Here is a 24,297-nt window from a genome sequence, read left to right as displayed (position 1 = left end):
CCTGTTTACCCAGGCAGGGCAGGGACAGTGGCAGGAGGAGGCACACAGGCTCTCCTGCAGCGAGGACAGGGAATCCTGGGGCACCACATTTGAACCTGCGATTCTTTATCAGCTCAAGAAGCCCTTTTCACTGCAAATCAACTCCTTTGTAATCAAGGAAAATTAGCTTTTTAGACAGGTGTCATTGGTTAGATTTAAGATTGAACTTTGGCCTTTACCTTATCAGGTACTGTGTGACCTTATCCGTAAACATTGTTTTCATAAAGGATCCGTTTTTTTTAGCCAGTAGGCTTGAAGGAGAGAAGCGGAGGCTTGGGACCCCTGGACTTGCCTGAGAGAAATAAGTGTCAGATGAATGGCTTCAGGAAGCTAAGACTGCTGACATAGGCAGTGGACATGGAGCTAAAGGGACACAGTTGCCCCTCCCCTTTATGAATGTTCCCCTTGGGGACCTTGGGTCTTTGTTACCCATGTGTGGTTCCTTTGACTCTCATGAAAACTGCAAATAATCCAAAAATACCTCGTGACAAAGTATATGAGACAGATGCTGAGGGAACAGATGTGGCTAAGAGGAAACATGCCCCTGCTCGTGCATGCTAATTAACTAGATTGTTAACTCCATGGACTTGGGGTGGGCTAAGCAGCTTTTGGTTATAAAACTCATTCGACCCACCAGAGAGGCCTTGGATGGTTTTATAAGCTTAGATTTTTCTAAAGTGTGTGTGTGTGTGTGTGTGTGTGTGTGTGTGTGTGTGTGTGTGTGCGTGCCTGCCTGCCTGCCTGCCTGCCTGCCTGTCTGTCTGTCTGTCTGTGAGAATGTCTTTTTAGGTTAAAGAAAGTGTGGTCCTGAAGTTAGAGTTAAAGGTGCTTGGGAGCCCCCCAGCATAGGTGCTGGGAGTCGAACTCAGTCCTCTGGAAGGACAGCAGGCACTTTAAACTACTTAACCACCTCTCCGGGGTCCAGAAGCTTAGACTGCTCAGTTTGAAGCCAGCACTGGCCCTCAAACACCTCCAGGGAGAGTGAACCAGCACAGCAGAGCCTTCTCAGAGTTGTTTTTGGCTGCTGTGATAATGACTCAGTCAGTCTTGTCACTGGCCTGGTTAGGTGCTTGCATTGATTGGGTGGCAAGACCTGGACAGAAGTATAGGAATGGTTTCAGCATGGGTTTGAGAGTAGAAATTTCTGGAAATATCCATCCCTACCACCCCCCAATCCTCTTTTCAGCAGGAAGTTGAGATATGCCTTTGTTCTAAGAGAATTTCCTTGTTAGCATTCTTTTTGGCCAGTTTTCACCTTGTGAAAAAGATCTCTATAAACTACTCTGCTTTGGGAGTCAGGTCTCAGTCTATCCCTGGCTTCCTTCTCCCTTGGCTTCCTAAGTGCTGGGTCACAGGTGTCTACCCCCGTGCCCGGCTTACATGCTTATAAATATTTCATAATCACAAATTACCTTGTGAATTATGTACTTGCCACCTTTGAATAACTAACTGAGCTGTCTTCCTAGAGGTGGCTGTAGAGCTCTCCTCAGAGCTTGAGAAAAGCCAGCAGAATACCAAGGGGACCGTTATCCAACCAGTTTCTTAAACAGGTCCTATAGGTGGGAGAGCACTACGGGAGGACAGAGGGACAGGCTGGGCCCACTCCATCCTCCACTGTCCCAAGAGACTGGGCAGTGTCACAGTCTTTGATTTTAACCTTGGAAGGTAGCTACCTTGTCCCCCAGAGCCAGGCCCCTGGGAGGTTCCCCACTTAACTCTCTCCTGGGCCTTTATGGGAAAGCTTTCTGTCCAGTTGTAGAGAGAGCTTTCCTGCAGACCTGGGCCGTGGGAGAAATTGCTGATGTGCTGTTTCTTGCACTGATAGAGCTAGCTGGGCGTCAAGTACCTGGAGTAGGGGTGATATTGAGTTCTTGCTCAGCACAGCACCTGCTTTTTCTGAGCCCATAGGTTAGCATTGCCTTTCAGTGGACCAGATCCCAGCCCCTTACTATGTGCAGGGAGGTGGGGTCTCTGGTATAGCGTATGCACCACAGTGCATGAGTACCACATATCAGAGAGTTGGCCTAGATAGCAACACCCATGAGAGAAACATCTACTCCAGTTTACCTTGTTCCATGACGCTTCTTTTCTTACTAGAGAAACACTTGTAAGGATTTCGGAAAATATAGCAATGTATGCAAAGGAAAATAAAAAAGCCACTTATTGGATACCCCCAAAGGACTACCAATGATATATTGATATGTTAGAAATGTGTCTCTCTTAGTGACTTTACAGATGTTTTTAGATGTGATTGTACGTGCACAGAGGGTGTGACATTGAATGCGTGTGTGCACAAACACAGGGAAAGTTTTTAATAGTTCCAATCCCATGCCGTTGGCTTCATCTATACGATAATGGGGAAAGAAAGTCAGAGAACTGTACCCTTCTGTCTCTGTGGTAGTATGACAAAGGGCTCTGTGTCGGGGAGGAGGCTGAAATGAATGGCTGACATGAACATGTGGAGAGTCAATCACGTTTCATAAATTGACTCTCTTTCTCTGTCTTAGAAAACTAAACGTGGACAATGGGAAATTTGGAGACTCGATGTGGTCTAGCTCTGCATGCAGAGTGGAACAAAGCCTCCATCAGACTTGGCTGGCTGCTCTGGGAAGCTGAAGCCCTCTGGGTTCCGGGCATCCTTTGGTAGAAGGCTATGTTTCTTTTTTTTCTTTTCCTCAGCTCATTTGCAGGTACTCAGACAGACTTTAGGTGTAGCAGCTCTTGTAATAGTGTGGAGCTGAGTGAACCCCACTTATTTGTGCATTGCTGTAATTTTCCTCTCTCTGCTAACAATGGCTCTCCTTTGAGAAACCACACCTACGCTCATGGACATTTCTCCCCTACACCCCCCCCTCCAACCCCAACACCTCTCTTTTTCTTCCTTTTCATGCTTAAAATTAATATTACAAATCTTGGGTTCTGGAGAGATGGCTCAGTGGTCAAAAGCACTTCCTGCTCTCCCAGAGGACCCAAGTTCAGTTTTCAGAAGCCACATGGTAGTTTACAACCATTAATTTTTTTTTTAAAAAGTTTTTATTTATTTGTTATTTATATGAGTACACTGTAGCTGTCTTCAGACACACCAGAAGAGGGCATCAGATCTCATTACAGATGGTTGTGAGCCACCATGTGGTTGCTGGGAATTGAACTCAGGTCCTCTGGAAGAATAGGCAGAGTGCTCTTAACTGCTAAGCCATCTCTCCAGCCTGGTGGTGGGCATTTAAGAGGTAGCCTGTAGCACTGGGCTTCTGGGGACTATTTATGGCATGAGCTTCCATTGCTCTTGTTTTGAGAAAAAAGTTGTCCTTTTGCCTTCTCTCTTCCTGTCTTCCTGTCCTTTCTGTCCTTCTGTCTTCTGTCCTTCTATTCAAGGAGCCCCATGGCACCATACTGTGCAAAGCTGCCTCTTGCAGAGGGCCACTTTGTGTGTTTATAATGCACACACAGGAGTTGGTGAGAATTGTCAGCTGCAGAAAGTAGAATGATCAAACCTGGTGACATCATCCCTTCCCTTTTTTTTTTAAATTAAATTTAAGATTTATTTATTACATATAAGTACACTGTAGCTGTCTTCAGATACACCAGAAGAGAGTATCAGATCTCATTACAGATGGTTGTGAGCCACCATGTTGCTGGGATTTGAACTCATACCTCTGGAAGAACAGTCAGTGCTCCTAACCACTGAGCCATCTCTCCAGCCCCCGCATCTTCCCTTCCTTTAACAGTGCTCACGTGTTTGATGGAAACATTTCAGCCCATCAGTGATGCTGAGATACTCATGGGTAGCTGCAAGGTTGGCTTACCAGACTCTGCTTCAGGACCCCAGAGTTCAATCTTTCTGTCCAATTGCACCTTTTTCTCAGAATTGCACATTTCTTTTAAAAATATTTCATTGTAAATTTTAAAAATTCAAGATATTTTTTTATATATAATATATTTAATTACAGCTTCCCTTCCCCTCAATTGCTCACCACCTCTCCATGGACCTACGTCCATATCCTTTCTTGCTTCCCCTCCTTCTCTCTCTTTAGAAAACAGGCTTCTAAAAGATAATAAGATAAAAACAGACAGACAAGTAGATGTACAGACACAAAAAGAACTGAAGACAAAGCATAAGAACACACGTAGTCACACACATCCACACATATAGAAATCCCATAAAAACCCTAAACTGGAAACCATATATGTAAACAAATGACCTGTAAGGTTAAAAGAAAAATGCCCAGACACACACACACACAAACACACACACACACACACACACACACACACACACACACACACACACACACCAAAACAGAACAACAACAACAACAAAAAAAACCCAGACAAACAAAACAAAAAACCCATTCAAAACTATTATATTATATTATCTATTGCTGGGCATAGCTCCTGCCCTTACAAGTGGTTCGTGTATCCAGTGAGGTCCCATTGGAGAAAACTATCTTTTCCTTTGTAAGCAGTTATCAGCTGGAGATAGGTTCTGGGTTAGGGATGGAGCTTGGTGTGAACTTCGGCTTTCACCACTGGGACCCCATCTGGCTTAACCCTGTGCAGACCTCATGCCTCCTGCCACATCTCTGTGTGTTCACATGCATGTCAGCCCTGTTATATCTGGAAGGCCTTGTTTTCTTGGTGTTTCCATCTCCTCCATCTCCTTTCGCTCTTAGAATCTTTTTGTTTCCTCTTCCACAGAGTTCCCTGAGCCCTGACAGGAGGGATCTGATGGTCCCTTTCTCTCTACTTCCCCATCAACCCATAACTATCTATTCTATTTCCCCCAGTCTCTTACTCTGTGTCTAACCTCTGTAGCTATATGGATTGTAGCCCTGCTTACCGGAAACTTATTAGCTAACATCCACATATATGCAAATGCATACCATAGTTGTTCTTTTGGGCCTGGGTTCTCTCATTCAGAATAATTTTTACTAGCTCTATTCATTTACCTGTGAATTTCATTTTTAAAATAGCCAAGTAATAGTCTGTTGTGCGAAGAGACCACTTTTTCATTATCTGTCCATCCTCTGAGGGACATCTAGGTTGTTTCCAGTTTCTGGCTATTATGGACATAGCAGCAATGAACATGGCTCAGCAAGTGTCTCTGGTAGGATGAGGCATCCTTTGGTTATATGCCCAGAGAGGCATAGCTGGTTCTTGTGGTAGGTCAGTTCCCACTGCCACACTGCTTTCTCTAGGAACTATACAAGTTTATACTCCCAACAACGATGGATGTGTGTACCCCTAGCTCTGTGTCCCCACCAGCAGGCACTGTCATTTGTTTTATCCACCTTGGCCATTCTGACCAGTATAAATGAAACCTCAAGTTAGTCGTCAAATTGCATTTTCATACTTGTTATCCAGTCTTGTCTATCCACTCCTTCATTCTTTTTTATGTGTTTTTTTTACCCCACCCCCTTGCCCACTTAAAATTTAAAATTTGAGTGACTTCTTAGACAGAGAATTGGCGTTTTTATTTTTGCAAAATGTTCACAGTTGAGCATGGTGCTGCGGGACTGTAATTGTAGCACTGTGGATGCAGAGAGAGAAGATTGTACTGTTTAAAGCCATCCTAGCCTATTGAGGTTTCCAGGACAGCTAGGCCTACATAGAGATCTCCAGTAACCCAAAGGAAAACGCACTCGCCAACAAAAGAGAGCCCACTTCCAGGCAGCATCATGACGTGGCCTTTCTGTTTACGTGTGTTTTTGTTGTATTGTCTTCACAGTCGAAATCAGCTGTCTGCCCTGCCCGCCTGCCTGTGTGGTCTGCCTCTCAAAGTCTTAATCGCAAGCAACAACAAGCTCGGATCACTGCCTGAAGAGATAGGTCAGCTCAAACAGTTAATGGAGTTGGTATGTTACTGATTTCTAAGATGCTCTTGTTTGTTTAACCGACTATAAGCGTTAGAGGTCCTCTGAAAGACTTTGTTACAGAAGGAAAAAGGAGAAGTCTGTGATCATTCCCCCATCCCCCTCACCCCCCATTGCTCTAACAAAATACCTGAGACTGGGAATTTTATACAACAGACATTTTTAGAATACAGTTTTGGAGGCTGAAAGTACGTGTGATCCGTTTGGCCACTGCTGCGGGCTTTCCTTCCTCACAGCTGATAGCATCATGCTGGGAGCAAATGTGTGAGGGAAAGAGCACATGGCTAGACAGGAAGCCAAAGAGAGGGAGGGGCCAGTTTTACTCTTATATGATGGTCCACTCTCATTGGTCCTTAGTGCCATCCTGTAAGCAGTATGATAACCCTGTCTAAGAGCATGCCCAGTGCTACAATCATCTTCTGCTAGGCTCCATCCCTGAAAGGATCCCTGTGGAGGTTTGAAGATGCTTGGCCCAGGGAGTGACGCTATTAGGAGGTGCAGCTTTGTTGGGGTGGGTGTGGTCTTGTTGGAGGAAGTGTGTTACTGTGGGTGTGGGCTTTAAAACCCTGTCCTAGAAATCAGTCTCCTGTTTGCCTCAGATGAAGATGTAGAACTCTCAGCTCCTCCTGCACCATGCCTGCCTGGAAGCAGCCTGGTTCTGGGATCCTGTAAGGAGTTAGGCATGTCCAGGACAAAACTGTCTCCAGTTCTGGACACAAGCTGTGTGTTTCTTTTGTAGTGAGCTGATCTTTGCTGGGGTCTCCTGTGTTGTTGCCAGCTCCTGGCCTACACCTTACAGCCACAGACCGATCTCCCTCGGGCCTGCAAGTTACAGGGTGTCAGAGTGCCAGCGTGTTGTAGAAGTTTCACTGTTTGATGACAGCTTGAGCTGTAACACCCTCATCCATAGCACTGTTCAGTAGACATCCAGGACACACAAAAAATGTGGTTTAAATGTAGTATGGCTATGTTTAAACAGTTAAAAGAAACAAAAGAAAGTAAGTCCTTGCTATAAATTATATTTAACTCTAGATAGGTCAAACTTATGACCTCCAGTATGTATATGAGAGAAAACTATCCAGGTGGCACTGTTTGTATCCTAATGTTTGTACTAAGTCTTTCCTACCAAGTCCTGTGTGTATCATGCAGGGGCCACACACCACACATAGGACCAACCACACTCTAGTGCTTAGTGCCAACAGGGCTGAGCCACCACTTTGATGTGACAGCTGTGCAACTTTGGTGTATTTTGTTCTGTAGCTCCCTGGGTCTTGGCAAGTGTGCTTTTGGTAAAGAACATTTGGGGGGGGGATGCAGTGGGCTGGTTCAGTGGGTAAAAAAAACCAAGTCATCAAGTCACCAAAAGTCACCAAGACCGATGACTTGAGTTCAGTCCCTTGGACCCACACAGTAGAAGGAGAGAACTGAGTCCCACAGTTGTCCTCTGACCTCCACATGTGGTCTGTGGTGTGCGCACACACTAAAAAAAAATTAAAAACAAACAAACAAACAAACATGCATGACATTTATTTGTGAAGCAGGCAAAATATACTAATGACGTTACTTAAACATGGAGAAGTGATATGGCCAGCCTTGATTCAAGGTCAAAGACTAAAAAAAGATTATTTTCCATCCATCCTCATTTATCTTTGATTTAGTTTTATTTATTTATTTTTTTGATTAAAATAGTAGTGTTACTATAGGTAACCGTGTCATGTCAAATTATTTTTAGTTATCAATTGGGGAGAGAGTTCCCTGGAGAGCCAGATATCATTTTTGAGCAGAAGGCTTTTGTTTTTGTAGTTACAGATTACGGATTTGTTTTTTTTTTAAAAAGTAAAGTTGGGCACTCCCCGGAGCATTCAGAAAACTCACCATTTAAGGCTCGAGTGCTGAGGAAATCACTCCGCCCACTGGGCTCTAAGCATTGTTTGTTGGCTGTTTTGGAAAAGCTGTTTCAAACACTTTCACGTCAGAGTGTTCTGAAGAGAATCATACCCACTTTTAAGTGTGTACCAACATCACCCAGAGTTCACGACCACTTTAGAAACAAAGGCCAGACACCTCATCCATCAGAAAGGAAGCAGTTGTTCCTTCTTAGTTTTGTAAGGAAGTCAGGCTGCAGAACATTGTCCTAGCCTTGCCATCACAACACAACTACCTTATCGTCTTAAGACAAACAGTATCTCATGTCAGCCATAGCCCGCACAGGCAGCTCCCTGCACAGCCAATGCCCCACATGGCCATTGCCCCACACCTATGCTCCCATCTCCCTGCACAGCACACTCATTGTCCCACCCAGCTATTGTCCTGCACAGCCATCTGCCTACCTGGTCAACACCCTGGACAACCAACACCTAGCCATTCTTCTTTCCAGCCCCTGTGTATTTTCCATCTGATGCAGGCACTGGTGCAGGGCAACTGATAGGATCTTAACTCTGTATCTGATCCATTTAGAGTCACTACTGATAAATCAGTCTAGAACTTTCAGACCCCCTTGCCCACTCTGAATCATCTCCTAACCATCTCTCGAGGTTTATCTTGCAGCTTAGATATTGTGTGTGTAAGTGCTGCTTCGTGGGAAGAAGAGCGAAGGCTGACATGTACTGAGCATCTGTTTCTAGTAGGCTGTTAACTATTTTATTTACCGGCATCGTTCCATAAAGCCTTAAAATAACCAGGCAAGGCAGGTAGCACGTTGCTATGTTATAGTCTGGAGCCGGTTCCGTAGTTACTTACCTAAGGGGATGGAGCAACGTGGCTGATTAAAGTCAAACACCAGTACTGAGCTCAGCGGTGTGGAAAATGGTGATTTCTTTCTCTGGAATTCCTTATTACAGTTTGCTGTGACTTTCTTATTAAACTTGTGACAAGCCACAACTTGCAGATGAGCCGGAGACCTTCTCCTTGATGGCCCTGGACAAATAGGCATGTCTGAATGTTTCCTTACAGTAGAACCAGGTCAGGTTGCGAGCATCTGTAGCCTTCTGTAGACTAAATCTCACTTAAACTCAACTAAAACCTTTGGAACTTGTTGAACTTGTGTGTGTATGTGTGTTTGCATGTTTATAAATGTATTTGGAGGCCAGAGATAAGTCTTGGGTGTCTTCCTTAATGGGTTCTCCATTTGCATACGTGTCTCTCTGTGTGTTTGTGTATGCACAAGTGTTGGTATGGTAGTGCATTTATGTGTGTACACGTAACATATGTGCCTGTTCCCGTGCATGGGGAAGCCAGAGAAGGATGTTCAGGGTTCTCTGTCACTCTCTGCCATATTCCCAGGAGACATGATCTCTCGGAGAACCTAGACGCTGTATTTCGGCAAGACTGGCAGGACAGCAGGCCCCAGCAGTCCTCTCTTAGCCTTCCACTCACAGTGCAGAGGACGATAGACACACAGCACCACACTTGGCTTTGAGATTCACTCTGGAGATCTGCCTCAGGTCCTCATACTCCTGCTATAAGGACTCCTACTGAGTGAGGCCAGACTCCGGGACTTCTACCTTATTTTTTGAGGTGGGATCTCTCACTGACTGAGCTATTCTAGCTGACCAGCAAGCCCCAGGAATCTTCTAGTTCCCGTCCCTCCTCCCAGGGCTGGGATTACAGGCAGCTGCTTCTGGCCCAGCTTTTTAACACAGTTGCTGGAGATACAAATTCAATGCCTTACAAGGGTTTCACTGGCCGAGCCATCTCTGGAAATGTGCTTCTTTTTCTGTCCGATCCTGCTGACAGATGAGGTGTGTCTGGTGAGAGGTGCTCTATCATGGCCACATGTTACAGTTGACTAGCAGCTGTGAAGACTGGCATGCTAACAGCTCAGTAAAGTCGGGTCCTTTTACAGATGAGACCTTTGCCAAGGACCCAGGAGTTCCACCCTGGTGCTGTGCACTTGAGTGGGTTGCTGGCCTCGCTGGCTTTGCTTGCTTTCTCTCATGTCCTCCCTGGCTGAGCATCCCCATCTGCCATGCAGAAGAACAGAGGGCCTGACTTAGGAGCCTGCCTTCACAGCAGAAGGCCCACCAGGCTGGATCCAGTCATGCTGGTAGAAGGTCTAACCCTAGGCCCTAACCAGACACACAGGGTTTTTATTTACCTTTCAACCACTGTTTGGCTGTGTGGGGCATTTGAGCTAAGAGCCAGATGACAAGCTTCTGACGAGAGTCCTCCCTATCATGATTTTATACCTAGTGTCTCTGTGGTAGGTGTGGGAGTGTGTGCCAGCGCGTCTGCTGTAATCATTTGTCCATTAGTGGTCTCTGGTAATGCCTTTGACCTTTCTGGTTTCTGTGGAAACCCGGGAGTTACTCAGAGCCTCTCTGTGGCTTCCATTTCTGCCTTTAGCAGCAAGAACAGGGAGTGGAGCCTGTGTTTGTGGGATGTGGAGAGGTCTGAGGCCTAGGTTCACAATGGAGAGGCAAGGGCGTGAGGCGGCCATATGTCACATCAAAGGCTGCTGCTCTGAAGGGGTCAGGCTTATGTTAATATACTTTTATTTTTTTTTTCCTTTTTCCAAGTTCTGACTGTAGGTATTGAGGGTTGTTTGATTACCAAGAAATGAAAATTGACATTATTGAGTACCACTTAATAGTTTCATTTACTTCTTGGGTAGTCAGTGGATTTTCCTGATATAGAAATTAGAAATTAGAAATATTTCATACTCTATTTATTTATTAATTTATTTATATATGTGTACTGTATTTATTCATATATATATATATGTGTGTGTGTGTGTGTGTGTGTGTGTGTGTGTGTGTGCTTTATTGAGTGAGTGAGTGAGTGCAGGTTAGGAAACTTTGATGAGCCCCCTCCTTTGCGGGAGTGAGGCCCCTCCTCCCACCTTGTGGCTTCCTGGAGTCAGGGGTTGAGACTTTGGTCAGGTGCTCACTCTGATGCTCATCCCTCCTGTTTCTGTGAGCACAGAGAGAGTAAGGCACTTGCCTCAAGTTGTATAGGGAGACATGCAAAAGGCACCTCTACAGAGGGGTCTGGTTCCACGCTGGTTGGACACTGTTGATAATTTGCTTTTGCACCCATTACCGAAAGACCTAATTTTCTTATAGACATTCTTTTGCTGGTATTATACCACTCAGTCCACCCCTGAGTGTGATTTAAGTCATTGTTAGGATCTAAACAATAGGGTTTGGGTGAGTGAGCCCATAAAAAGCTTATATTTGAGTATTTAAATTGTTATAATTAGATTCCCTTTTTCTTTTAGGAAGAATTCAGTCAGTAAATATTTGTAACAGTTTCTCATGATTCTTGTGTTGGATAGTTGTGATGTTATAATGTTGAGTGCACAGTGATTCAATGTAGCTTAAGTGAGTTATTCTCAAAGACATAGAAGGTTGGGACTAACAGAAAATTCAGAAGGAATTAATTTGAATATTCTAGTAAGTAAATTGATGTGGAATTTGCAATCTGATACTCGACACTGATTGTAGACATGTAAGACATTGATTGCTCTTTGCTTTAAAATTTATTTTTCTAATTAGTATCTTTTCAGAATAATCTTTAAAAAGCCCTATGACTTATTTAGACGAATTTTGTACAGAAATGTTCTAGAGAATGAGACCATTCTAGAAACATTGCTTGTGCATTTTCAAGATAGAAACCTCCCCAGACATGGAGATAATTATTGCTTTTTCACACTACTCCTTCCGCTAATTAGACATAAGTACCCGTGGGGTTTCTTTTTATGATGAAACGCATAACCTCTTTAAGACTTGGTTAGGTTCAGAGGCTCCTGGGAAATAGGATTTGCCCTGTTTTTACCATATTAAATATACAATGCTGTATAGCCTGTCTCTCCTTTATGTAATAGATTTGCTTGGGAAATCTATTCCTATTATGTTATGCATATTATATTGGGAGGGCACATAACTGACCCTCGTCAGATACTCTTCAAAATCCGAGCAGGCCTGTGTATTTGTGTTTGTCCATAGGTGTCCTGTTTCTTAGATGGAGAACTTGGGTGCCTATCAGACGCAGCGCTGTCTTATGTGTAGTAAGTACATGCTGAGGTTACCGCATGTGCTTAAACACAGCCTGCAGGGGTTGGTTGGTTGGTTACGGCCATGGTGTTGGGGGTTTGTGCCAGGAAGAATCATCTAGGCTATTGGGGTCCAACCTACGCCTAATGATGCTGCCATTAACTGGGGACAACATAAACACACACAGACACACACAGACACACACAGACACAGACACACACACACACACACACACACACACACACACACAGGTTTGATCTTAGGAGAGGCCATTCTGCAAGTGTGTTGCCTAAACATATAGATTATCTTCCCTTTTCTCATTTTTATTAAAGAAAAAAAATCATATTAGTTATGTCTTTCAAAGCCGTGGAAGCGGTTGATTTCATACTTGCGATGAGTCTCCACAAGCAATGATAAGCTTTCCCATGTGGTTGCTTAGGAGACTCACAGAAACTTAATTTATACTTACATGACAAGAGTCCTCTCCTCAGACAGAAAATCACCCCTGCAGATTCTTCCCCCAAACCGTGTCTCCCCTTTGGCACTGTCAGTCCTGTGCCGGGCCTGATCTGGAGCCTGGAGGACCGTAGCATGATCTCCTGTGACACTGGCCTCAGGCCGGCCTGGCTTCCATGCTTGTGAGGGCCGTTGTGAACCACAGTGGAGTGGGCCAGGTGCTGATTCATAACTTAGTTAAGGCATGGAAAGGTCCGGCTCTCACTGGATAGACTTGCTTTTAGACTCCATGGACGATCAGAATTAGATCACCACCGAATTCTGATTTTATGTTCTTGTATATTTTGGTTTCTGCATAAGTACTGGTGGTGATTTGTAGCTGTTTTGTGATTTTTGTTTTAGATATTAGAGTTGTATGTGCTTTTGTTTTGTTTTGTTTTGTTCTGTTTTTTTGTTTGGATCAGGTTAAGGGCAGCAGCTAAGGTGGTACTCCTGAAAAGTCTATGACCCTAACCTTTCTCAGCCTACTTCCCTCCTCAGACGGTTGAAGCTAGGAGAGTGTTATATGTCAGCCACTCCACGCACACCCTTTTGGATGGACGGCAGTTTTTCACGCTGTTACTGATGGTGATATTGTGCCTTTGTGAAGTAGTGTCCATTGCGGTTCACCTGAGGGCTAATCTAGGGGATGGGGACAGCTGACTGATGGCTGACTGGTGTAGCCTGGTCTAACTGAGATCCTGGTTGTAGGGGTGGAATCGAGCAGAAGATCGATTGGTTAGTGATGCATTCATCTAGTCTGAAGGAAAGTAGAGCAGAACAAGGCCTCGGTAACCTCTGCAGTGAAAGGTTGCTTTGCAGGTTCCTAGAGCTGGATCGTAGCCCCGTGCTGATTTAGTCTCCACACTCATTCAGGCTTCCCCTGCTTGATATGCCACTCCACTGGGATAGCTTAGAGCCTGGATTTGTCTTCGGTTCTGTCATAGCAAGTGGGGCATGCATGGAACTTGACTAACATGTCAAACCATTCTGGGGCCCCAGAAGCAAGGTACAAGGGGCCATCGTATCGTGGGGTGTCTACATCAGAGGATATTAGACATTTTATCCCTGCCTTATACCTGGAACTCTGCTGGGGGATGGCGAGAACGTGGGTCCTCTCACCTAGGAACTTCCAGCTTTACAGGCGAAGGAGAAGGGAGCAAGTGAATTACATGTACACCCTGCTGCAAAGGGAGAACAAAAACACCCATTCCCAGGTGATGATCAGAGTAGGAGAGGATCATGGGAGTGGTTTTAAAGGGGGAAATTTTAAGCTTGGGTTGAGCCATGACAGATGAGTAGCAGGCCAGGAGGACAATGCCAGACCTTACGTCATCAAGCAGGGGAGGAAGCCTGAATGAGTTTGGAGACTTCGAAACAGCATTGGCCTATACTGAAACTCCACGTGGTGACTGCATGGTTAGGGTGTAGGAGGCAAGAGAGAATAATCAGGGAGTGGCCCTGGAGGAACTGACGTCTTCTCACAGAGTCTGGACTTTGCTGAAGGCTTATGCTGGTGAACAACAGAATAAAATCTGCACTAGGATAGCTCTGTCTGTCAAGGATGGACGTGAGGAGGTGGGAGTGGCAGAGAAGGGATGGACAGACAGACAGGCAGGCAGGTAGATGACAGAGCCCGCCGGAGAGCGTTCTGTGCAGCAGTCCCTCTGAGAGGAGCACACCACAGACTGCAGGAGGGTCTAGGTGTGTGAGAGAAAAGCAGAGCCCTGCTGCTTACCAGAGCTGAAGGAAAGATGTGGGGAGATAATGAGTGTCTATAGGGTAAGAATGGTCTATATTTTATGTGGTAGGAGCTGGTTCTAATCTAGGATTAGTGGGGGACTGCAATTTCAAAGCGAAGATGACAGAATCCTCACACTTCACAGACTTGCTTAACAAATGGGTGTGCAGCCATCAGCTGTAGCTGTCAGCCATATGATAGCAAGTCCATTTGGAATAAATGATGCATCCAGTTGGTGTGCTGGTATTTCTCTGTGTAAGAGCTTGGTATGATGGAGTGGGGGGTGGGGCTGTGTAACCTTCTTTCTGAAAGGTGGCTGGTAATTCCTTCCTAATGTCAACTGGCACCTGCTTGCCGCCGGGCTATAACGCCGCCTTTTCCTGAGCTGTGAGATAGTAATGTTGCCTTGTAAGATTGTGGTGGGACCTGAGTAAGGTCCACGCATCTGAAAATCAGAAGCAACAGAAACTGCTAGCCAATGCCTTTAATATCTTTTGTGCCCTCAAAGGACATTGAGAAACAAACCCCTTTTCTTCACTGTTGAGCCCCAATGGATTGGGACCGGGAGACCAGTATTCTATGGAGTTGTCCAAGCATTTAAGTTCTTTGAGGAGCATTCACATGTAATTCTTGGGGGAAGGGCATTGGTTATTCTTGTCTGACTCCCCCTCTCCCTGAACCCCCCACTTTTGCTGCAGGATGTGAGTTGCAACGAGATCACGGCCTTGCCCCAGCAGATAGGCCAGCTGAAGTCTCTGCGGGAACTCAATGTCCGAAGAAATTACCTTAAGGTTTTACCACCAGGTAAGAAAGGAGGGCAAAGTGGAGAGAGCGGGAGATAGCACCTGCTGGGTTTACTTTTATGAGAGGTGATGGGTTAGTGTGTGTGTGTGTAAATTGACTGTTATTAATAATTAATAGTTAACGATTAACAATTAGTAATTAGTAGTTAATGATCTCACCGGCAGATGCCAGAACAGTGATGGCCAACTTCTAGTTTGAATTGAGGCTAGAGCAACACAACCTTTAGTGGAACATACATTAGTTTTCTAGGGCTGCTATTAAAAGGACCACAGCGAGGGTAGCTCAGATGGATGACAAGAAGGTTTCTCTTCACCATTCTGGGTTGTCCATTCCAAGGCCTTCCTCCGTGGCTCTCAGATGGTCATTAATCCTCCCCTCCCAACAACCCCCACCTACCACTATTTGTGTTTCGATCTTTTTTTTTACTGTTATATCAGAGGATTAAAGTCTATCCTAATGACCTTCGTGTTATTTAATTGCCCATTTAAAGCCTCATCTCCAAATCCCATTGAATTCTGATGTACTGGGGTTAGGATTTCTATATCTGAGTTTTGGGGTGTGGGACCTAGCCAGTCCGTATAACATGGTGGTGTGACGTGATATTCTAGACCATGAAGCTAACAGTCTGGAGGGGACAAGCTTGGTCCTGCAGATCCTGGCTATCAGGATTTGGGGATCTGGGAACACTGGTAGAGAGCTCACAGTGTCTACACTCTGCCTCTGTGTGTGGGTGATGCTACAGCGGAGTCCTCCCTGCACTGAGGCCAAGGTCACTAGTACCAGTGCTGACCCTAAAGCTTTGCATGGACACTTGCACAGTCAGTCATAGTATCCCCCACACAGCCCTGCCGTGGGCTCTTGCAGTATGTCCCTGTTGTCCAGAGCACTAGGGTTTAAGCATAAAGACATTTACTTCAAAGCTGGAAGTGCTTGAGGGGTCTGGAGGAATAGTTTGGTGTGTAAAGTCCTTGCTTCATAAGCATAGACATATGTTTGAATCCCTGACATTCATATAAAAGCCAAGGGCGAGTGTGGCAGAGTGTACCTATAACCCTAGCACTGAGGAGGTGTGGAGATAAATAGGTCTCTGGAGCAGGCCAGCCAGCCTGGCCAAATCAATGGGCTACAAGTTAGTGAGAGGCTGGCCTAGTTACCTATCAACATGACATAGCCCAGAATCACTTGAAAAAGGAGTTGTCTTTATCAGGTTGATTTGTGGGCATGAATGTGAGAGATTGCCTTGATTGCTGATTGCTGTAGGAGAGTCCATCCCACTGTGGGTGGCTCCATCCCTACGCAGGAGGGTCCTGGTCTGTATAAGAAAGGCAGAGAAAGGCAGAGAGCAGAGCAGCAAGCAGTCTTCCTCCATAGTTTGTGCTTCAGTTCTTACCGTCACCTCTCTTAACAGTGGACTGTGTGACCTGCAAGATAAGTGCACACTCTCCTCCCTGAGTTCTCCTCTCAGTTGCTTTTTGCCAGGGTTGTTGTTGTTGTTGTTGTTGTTTTTAAATCACAAAATAGAAGGGAGACTTAGAGCAGAGATCCTGTATCAAATATTGAAACAAATTAGAACAAAAGAGAGAGCAATAGAGAAAGAGGCCTGATGGCCAACTGTGCCTTCCACGTGTACATACATGTACATACATGTACATAGATAAAATGTGCGCACACATACACACGGTTCACTTCTGTATGATAAAACGCCCTAATAAAAAGCAGCTCAGGGGACAGGGATTATTTTTAGCTCATAGTTCCAGTCTTACATGTGAGGAAGTCAAGGTGGGAGGAACTTGAGGGAACTGGTCACGCCCACAGCCAATGCATCATGCCTGTTTGCTTGTGTTTCTCCACTCGCACAGGGACGACCTCTATAGTGAATGGTGCTGCCCACAGTGGGCGGCGTCTTCCCATATTAACTCACCTAGGAAAGACAATCAGAGCTAACCATCATCCCCCCCCCCCCCACACACACACACAGTAGATGGGGAGCAGAGTGCCAGGTACTTCTTTTAAAACATACTCTACTTTCCAGAGATTATGTTGATTTCCAAAATATACTTTAAAAATTTATATTAGTTCTTTGAGAATTTCATATAACATGAGTTGATCATTTTACTCCCCTTTCCCTAATTCTGACTAAATCCAACCCTGCCCCCCTGCCCAGCCACCTTTGTGTGCTATTCATCATTTTTGTGGTTGTTTAACTCAAGCCCAATTTGTGCTACCCAAGTATTTTTTGGATGGGTGGCCTTCCATTAGAAGCATGGCCAGGTCACCAGGGGCTATTCTTTTAGAGAAAATTTTTCTCTCACCCCCCCCCCCCCCGTCCCCTCTCCTCCTCTCTCTCCCCTAGCAGCTAACAGTTGCCAGTAACTCCCTGGCTGGGAGTAGGCTTTCGTGGACAATTTCCACCTTCATGCTGAGGCTTGCCTTTCATCCATCCCATGTGTACTGTCACAACTGCTGCAGGTTCATACACTGAGCCACTCTGCTCTATCCAGACGCCACTGTTTCCTTAGAGTTCTCTACCATCTGGGTCTTCTGCTTTTTCTCACCCTCTCTTCCTCAGTGATCCCCAAGCCATGGGATGAGAGGGTAGGGTATATATTTTCCCATTTAGCGTGAGTCTCTCATTCTCTTGGCCTTGGCTGTTTGCAGTTCATCCATTGCTTCTCAGATGAGGGTTGAGAGATGTACTGAACTGTGGACATAACAATGAGTTATTTGGAGTCAGTTTAATACAATGTCAATTTTTAACAGAATGGTAGTAGATTCTACCTTGGGGCCTTTTAGCTAACGAGCCATCTCTAATGGTGCTAGGTATAGTTTTCATCTTGTGGGGATGACTTAAATCCATTCAGAATGTGCTTTTTTTTTTTACCTGTATGATGATTGAGCCACCATCACACCAGTGGGCATGCCTTGCCAGGCCAGTCTGTGTTGTAGCTCCCAGGGTTCAGAGCTGGGTATGACTGATGATCACTGGCTTGCCCTGGAAGCTCACAGAGCACTTTCAAGCTCTGTGAATGCTAGCCAGTGGGCTGACACTTCCAGGTCGACGGCACCAGCTCGATTTCGCTATGTTCCATGACTCACATATGTGGCATCTTCAGAAGCAGGGTCTTAACTGTCAAGTTCTGGAGAGAAACCAAGAGCATTGGCAATGTTTGAGAACTGGTGGGCCCTTACTGGCCAACAATTCCAGAAGAAGTAACCCATTCTTGGCATTGGGCTTTTGTTTTGTTTTGTTATTCTCTGGTGTCTAGTATAGGAACATTGTTGCCCCATTAGAAGTTAGAAGGTAACTAACTCCCTTTTAACTCTATGTATATGCCTAGACACTTGTAGGAAGATTCTGCAGTTAGCAGATTTCCATATGAGTCTTTTGAAAGGCATCTCAGTTCAAAAGCACACACTTGGAAGCAGTTGGCACCTAGTTCACTTGGCATTTATTAGTGGCAGTTTGAAAGCTGCCTGGTTTTTGCCATCCTGTTACTGCTTGTTCCAGACATGGAAACAGCTCCTAAACCCATGCAGAAGAGCTTTGTAAAATGCACCATGCGGATGGTAGAGGGCTCGGTTATCCTTCCCTGTTTCTCACCTTACTCACGCTGGCTTACATTCAAAGAAGAATTAGAAAATACCTCTGTGTGGGAGTCATTGCCTTATTTGAATGAGCTCATAAAAGGAGGTTTACTTTTTCCATTTGTCACTGCACAGTCTCATTTCTTTTGAGTGCATAAAACTATTTTCCCTAATTATAATAAAACCAAATAATACTAAGGATAACTACAAACAAAATTTTAATTCACAGTTTATCTGTACAGCACAACCTTTCAGGCATTAAGAAGCCCCGCTGCATTTGAGTGCCTGCGATAACCACTGTGGAAATGCCATAAATGATTGAACCCATTTCCAAAGGGAAAACCGATTACATTCTTGTGTGGTCACAGTGTGGCACAGGGGAGGAGGGAGCACCTGCAGGGCCTACTTTTCTGTTTTTCTCAGTGCTTCTCTCTCACCTTAAGGACACTCTTTTCCCTATAAAGATCAGTTATAACTTACTCTCCTTTTATAACTATGTATCCTCAGCTATGATATTTTAAAATATACCCAAAGGTAAAACTTATGTTTACCCTGAATGCGGTTTTTATTCAAAAAAAAAAAAAAAACAAATTAAAAAAAAAAAAACAACAGAATATCAAGTTTTTTTTTCCTGCCTCAGAGGAGAGAGCTCTAATTGACAAGTGTTGATGGTATCCGGTCACCATGAGTGACCCTCTTTATTTACTTACATTTGTTCTCTTGGGGGAAATCTCTCCTCATATGTTTTCAATTTGAGGAGGGGAAAAAATAAAGTTTGCAGCCCAGTTACCTCAGTCAGTTTTGTGTGTTTTTACTACAGCTGATGGAAGCCATACTCTGTTTTTTTAGGACAGGAGGGCAGGGGACTAAAGTGTTTATTTCTTGCCTCTCTTTGACTGGAAAGTGGAATGTGGAGTTCTTTCTCGGCCTCCTCCTCCTCCTCCTCCTCTTCTTCTTCCTCCTCCTCCTCCTCATTCCCCTTCTTCCTGCTTCTGTGCTGTTTTTCCTCTTCTTTTCCTCTTGTTTCTCTTCCTTTTCCTTTCCTCTTTTCCTGTTCTTCCTCCTCCTGTTTGACTCCTGCTTCCTGCTTCCCTGCTTCTCCTCCTGCCCTTCTTGGCTTGCTTTCCTCGTTACCTGCTCTGTCCCTTGACCTTTTGTGGGTCAGCCTTGCGAGTCTGTCATTCCCTCCAAGGCATCACTACTGTGAGACTGTAGAGTCTTCCCCTACACTACACGTTGGAACCAAAGGGCAGGGAAGTGGCGATCATCAAAAGTTTCCTTTACCTGCTTGCCTGCAAATTCTCTACTCCCCCGAGGAGCCGGTCTGCTAGTCATAATTTAGAGTCTTCATTTTAGTTGGTAAAGAGTTTCTGGGAATACTTGCTATGTAGTAGCTATTGTTTAAAAAGCCCCCCTTTTTGTAGCAAAGGAATCACACAAGCCCACAAAATACAGGGTCTCATCCTATTTTAACATTGTTGAGACAGCCAAGCTTTGAAGTCATCCTGCCCTGGGAATCCCCATCCTTTTTAGCTGGTCTGTAAACTGTAACATGAAAATCCTAACCATACCGATTAGGTTTTGTTGTTGTTTGTTTGTTTGTTTGTCTTGTCAAGTTGACACAAGCTAGACCATCTGGGAAGAGAGCCAGAGTGAGAAAATATGCCTCCACCCGATTAACTTGTAGGCAAGTCTGTGGGGGCATTTTCTTGATGAATGTTCCATTGTGGGGGGCTCCAGCCTACTGTGGGTGGTTTCATCCCTGGGCAGGTAGTCCTAGGTGCTATAAGAAAGCAAGCTGAGCAAGCCACAGGGAACAAGGCAGTAAGCAGCACTCTTCCATGGTCTCTCTATCAGTTTCTGCCCCGACTTACCCTTATGATGGACTCTAAGCTGTAAGCTGAAATAAAACCTCTCCTCCCGGGTTGATTTTGGTCATGGTGTTTATCCCAGCAATAGAAATACCTCCTTTTCTTTCTGTTCACTTTCATAACTTTCCCCTCCACTATGTACAATTGCCCCCCCATAATTCCACCCTGTGCCCACAACCCGTATCAAAACAACCTTTAGGAGTAAGGCGTGAGACTCATGGCTGCCCCCGTTGGGGACTCGAACTGCTCCGTCAAAGTAGAAATAGGGATTCCTTGACATCTGTTTTGAAATACAGTTCCTGAGGCTGACATGGGCTTTACTATATGAGACCTGGGAGTTGAGTGTTGTTCTTCCTTCTAGAATTTTGGTCTCAAAATTACTCTATTCTGTAAGACCAAGTAATCTACTGAGAGGTGAAAGACGGAAAGCCCCTATCATTCCCAGGGCCTTGCGTTCTGAGAAGACGGAGCACTCACCCCAAGGGAGTGGTGCTGGCTGGGCTAAAATAGTACTGCAGAGTTGATCGAAAGCCTCAGCCATGTAGATAAGGAAAAGGGACTAACTGCTAGTGCTTCTTAAAGGCTCCCGTCCTCTCCTTCAAGTCCTCTCCCTATCTAGTTTCTGGCTCTCTTCCACTTTAGGCCAGAAGTATTTGAAGCCACTATATTTTGGCCTTTAACAGCTGCCATACCCAAAATGCAGAGCACTGTTCTGAAGTGACCCCACTGTAGTCACCACCCAGCCAGCTCAGAGATCTGCCAGCGTCACCCTAGGCCCTGGCGTGCCTCAGCCTGGCTTCACTCTATGGGATTATATTTGACTTCGTGCCTAGCAGCTGTCAGCGTTGGTTGGAATGCTTGAAATTACTGAGTGTTTATTATGCCACTGGGTGGGAACCTCAGGCTAAATGGGACATCCTCTCCTGTGAGTTGAGCTGTGGGCAGCTTCGAAGGCGATGGGACGAAGCCCAGCCAGATCGGAATTATGGGTCCTTTTGAAAAATCCTAAATTAGATAACACTGAGTATGTATCGGAGGGTAGCAATGGGGACCCTTTGACAAAATCGGGAGCATATTTACTGAAACTCATTCTGGGCCTGTGCCAGCTCATGAACATTGACTAGATAAGGGTTTTCTGTATAGCATAGCATCCCTAATCAGCCAGTGGGTCGGGAAAATGGGATATAGTTAGAACATGCTCCGAGTGGCATGGCTTGTGCAATTCTTTTGCTGGAAGAAAACACGCTCTTTAGATGGTGTGAGTGGTAGGTGTTTCCAGTACAGTTTGTATGAGTGAGTGTCCAGGGAAACGGTCCCCCATTCAGGGAGATTCTTTATATGCGCGCATGCCATGAGTCTCATACGGGTAACATGGCTCACTGTTGATGCTGCTAGCCTGCGTATCTCTAGATACACAGAGAGTTGACTATTGAGTTGACTACACAGCCACTTGATCCTGCCATTTTCTGAGACTTTTTTTTTAATGTCCCCCCCTTTCTCTCTTCTTTCAGAGCTAGTAGATCTCCCCTTGGTAAAGTTTGACTTTTCCTGCAACAAGGTGCTGGTGATCCCCGTCTGCTTCAGGGAGATGAAGCAGCTGCAGGTGCTCCTGCTTGAGAACAACCCTCTGCAGTCCCCTCCGGCGCAGGTGAGGATCTGCCTAGAGCAACGGCCAGGGCTGCACAGTAGTGGCACGAGTGACTCTCCACAGAGCCCCTGCTCTGATTCTCTCTGCATACCGGAGGCTGCGCTAGGCATGATGGGATGCAGTCCGCACCCCACCACCCCCCTCAAAACACACAGTGAGACTTTCAGTAAATCTGACTGATAGGTTGCCTGTGGCACTGTCACATCTGTTCTCATATCCCTGTCATCGTGTCTGAACCATCCAAGGACGGAGTTTCAGGTTTGATAAAGTACCAACCACTCAGCGACACATGTGACGCTTGTCATAGGCTGTATAGCCTACAAAGGGGGTCACACATGCCTTATTTGAACATTAGCTGGGAAAACGGAATTCAAACGTCTTAAAATATGATTATTGACTTTTTTGAGACACAGATCAAACTATGAGAACGCTACACAGTACAAATGAAAATATTGTACAGTTTCTTTTCTTCTTAAATAACCTAATGACTTATTAAATCTATGATGATCTTTTAAACTCTTAGTTGCTGTCTGTGAACTTGAAGATAATTGCGTTTTCTTCCATATTTTAGAGTTGGACTTATTCCCAATGCTGTCTGATTTTTTTTTAAAAATAAATTTTACCCTCTTTTCACTTACATATGTTTTTGTCAGAATTTAGTAGTTTGAAAAGGTTAGGTATTTCTTGAGCAGGATTTTCTGCCCAAAGTGGAATGTGGAGGAAAGAGTCCTAAGAACTCTTGTGTATTTAGTGACCATTGTTAGGGAGTTACTTACCATGACAGTCTCAAGATTAAACTGCGTGGTCGGGGACCTGGAACTTACATCTTGTTTTGTCACTGAGAAATAAATACGCATTACTGATTTCTCCGCAGATTTGCACGAAAGGAAAAGTACACATATTTAAGTATTTGAGCATACAAGCATGCCAGATTAAGACAAGTGACTCTCTTTACCTCCCCACCATAGAGAGGCCCCATTTACACCAACACGTGGAAGACAGGTGAGTTAATGCCTTCCTTCCTGAAAGAGGCTGTGTAGAATGCCCTTCGCCACAGCTGCCCAGATAACCTGACGTCAGCATCCGTACACTTTGTTCCCGTAATTCACGTTTATGACTTGGCGTTTGAGAAAATAATGGCATACAAAAAAAAAAAAAAAAATGATGCTGGGGAATCTCTAATCCCTGTAGTGTAGCCTCTCCTCGTCAGAAATCAGCGCTTCCTGAGGACATGTGTGGATGCTTCTAAATAGGATCTGTACTGACTTTATGCTTAGCACGGCTATAGCAAACTCTATTGTAAAAACTATTGTATTTTAAAAATTGATCGCTTCAAGCTAGGTGTAGCAGTATGCTCCTGTGATCCTGGCACTTAGGAGACAGGGTTAAGAGGGTCACGGATTTGAGGCCAGCCTAAGCTGTGTGTGTGTGTGTGTGTGTGTGTGTGTGTTGTATGTCTATGTGTGTGTGTGTGTGTGTGTGTGTGTGTGTGATATCGCCATATATCCAGTTGCTATCTCAAACTTGCTGTTCTTGATTGAATACCTGTATCAAGTTGAAACATGTTAAGAGTTATAAATTTTCTGTGTACCTGTGTGCTCTTGTATCTTAAGGTTAAGATCTGCAGGCTTCAGTTTTTAAAATGTAGAATGTATAGGTATTAACCGCCCCCCCCCCCCATTTCCAGTTTCATGTGTAAGTGTTAGAATCCTTTCAAGCATCCTTGGGACATTTGTGGTGTAAGACAGGCCTTATGCATCCAGAGACTAGAGTAGCCACAGTGACCCACTTAAAGAAACACACATTTTTCTTGAGAATTTTACAGGGCAGAGGTCTTTTCCTTGACCTTGAGATTTGCTAAACAGGATGGCTTGGAATTTCAAACTATCCTAATGGCACTTTCAAAATAACTATACACACATATACATATATATAAAATTTTATATTTATATTGCAAGGTATACTTAAATACTGGAAAGGTTTTCAAATTGACTGAAAACAATGTTTTCAACCCTAGGACATAAAATAATTAAATATCTTACTGCTTCTATATATGTGTCAATAAGATAAAATTAGTAACTGTTTCAAAGAAATAAGTTGTCCCTCAGAGGAGGAAACCCTGAGTAGAGAATTTATGATGTCCTTGGCAGTTACAAGTTTTCATTATAGGTGTGTGATCTTAATACTTCTTAGAACTAGGCTGACAGCCTGTTGCCATATATCAATAACTTCAATAATGATGATGTGTTTT

General features: G+C 44.7%; 1 protein-coding gene and 1 long non-coding RNA gene across 11 annotated transcripts in view; one reads left to right on the top strand and one right to left on the bottom strand.

The window, feature by feature from the left end:
- Lrch1 (leucine-rich repeats and calponin homology (CH) domain containing 1) overlaps window positions 1-24,297 on the top strand; it is a 193,335-nt gene that overhangs the window by 106,468 nt on the left and 62,570 nt on the right. For all 10 annotated transcript variants that reach the window (XR_001781129.2, NM_001252132.1, NM_001033439.3 and 7 more), the window contains 4 exons: window positions 5,765-5,891; window positions 14,837-14,942; window positions 21,910-22,046; window positions 22,921-23,048. Coding sequence is in view for 9 of the 10 variants with exons in the window: in NM_001252132.1 (NP_001239061.1) it covers window positions 5,765-5,891; window positions 14,837-14,942; window positions 21,910-22,046; window positions 22,921-23,048 (498 nt within the window). In the remaining variant the exon portion in view is untranslated. The remainder of the gene's footprint in view (window positions 1-5,764; window positions 5,892-14,836; window positions 14,943-21,909; window positions 22,047-22,920; window positions 23,049-24,297) is intronic.
- On the bottom strand, window positions 14,938-22,922 carry Gm52135. The gene is made up of 3 exons (XR_003951185.1): window positions 22,823-22,922; window positions 17,824-18,079; window positions 14,938-17,643 (listed from the first exon to the last, which is right to left on the bottom strand). It is a non-coding gene; the product is annotated as a predicted gene, 52135 (long non-coding RNA).

The sequence above is a fragment of the Mus musculus genome, chromosome 14, assembly GCF_000001635.26.
Source record: "Mus musculus strain C57BL/6J chromosome 14, GRCm38.p6 C57BL/6J".
Taxonomy (NCBI): Eukaryota; Metazoa; Chordata; class Mammalia; order Rodentia; family Muridae; genus Mus; species Mus musculus.
This window is presented reverse-complemented; position numbering and strand designations above follow the sequence as displayed.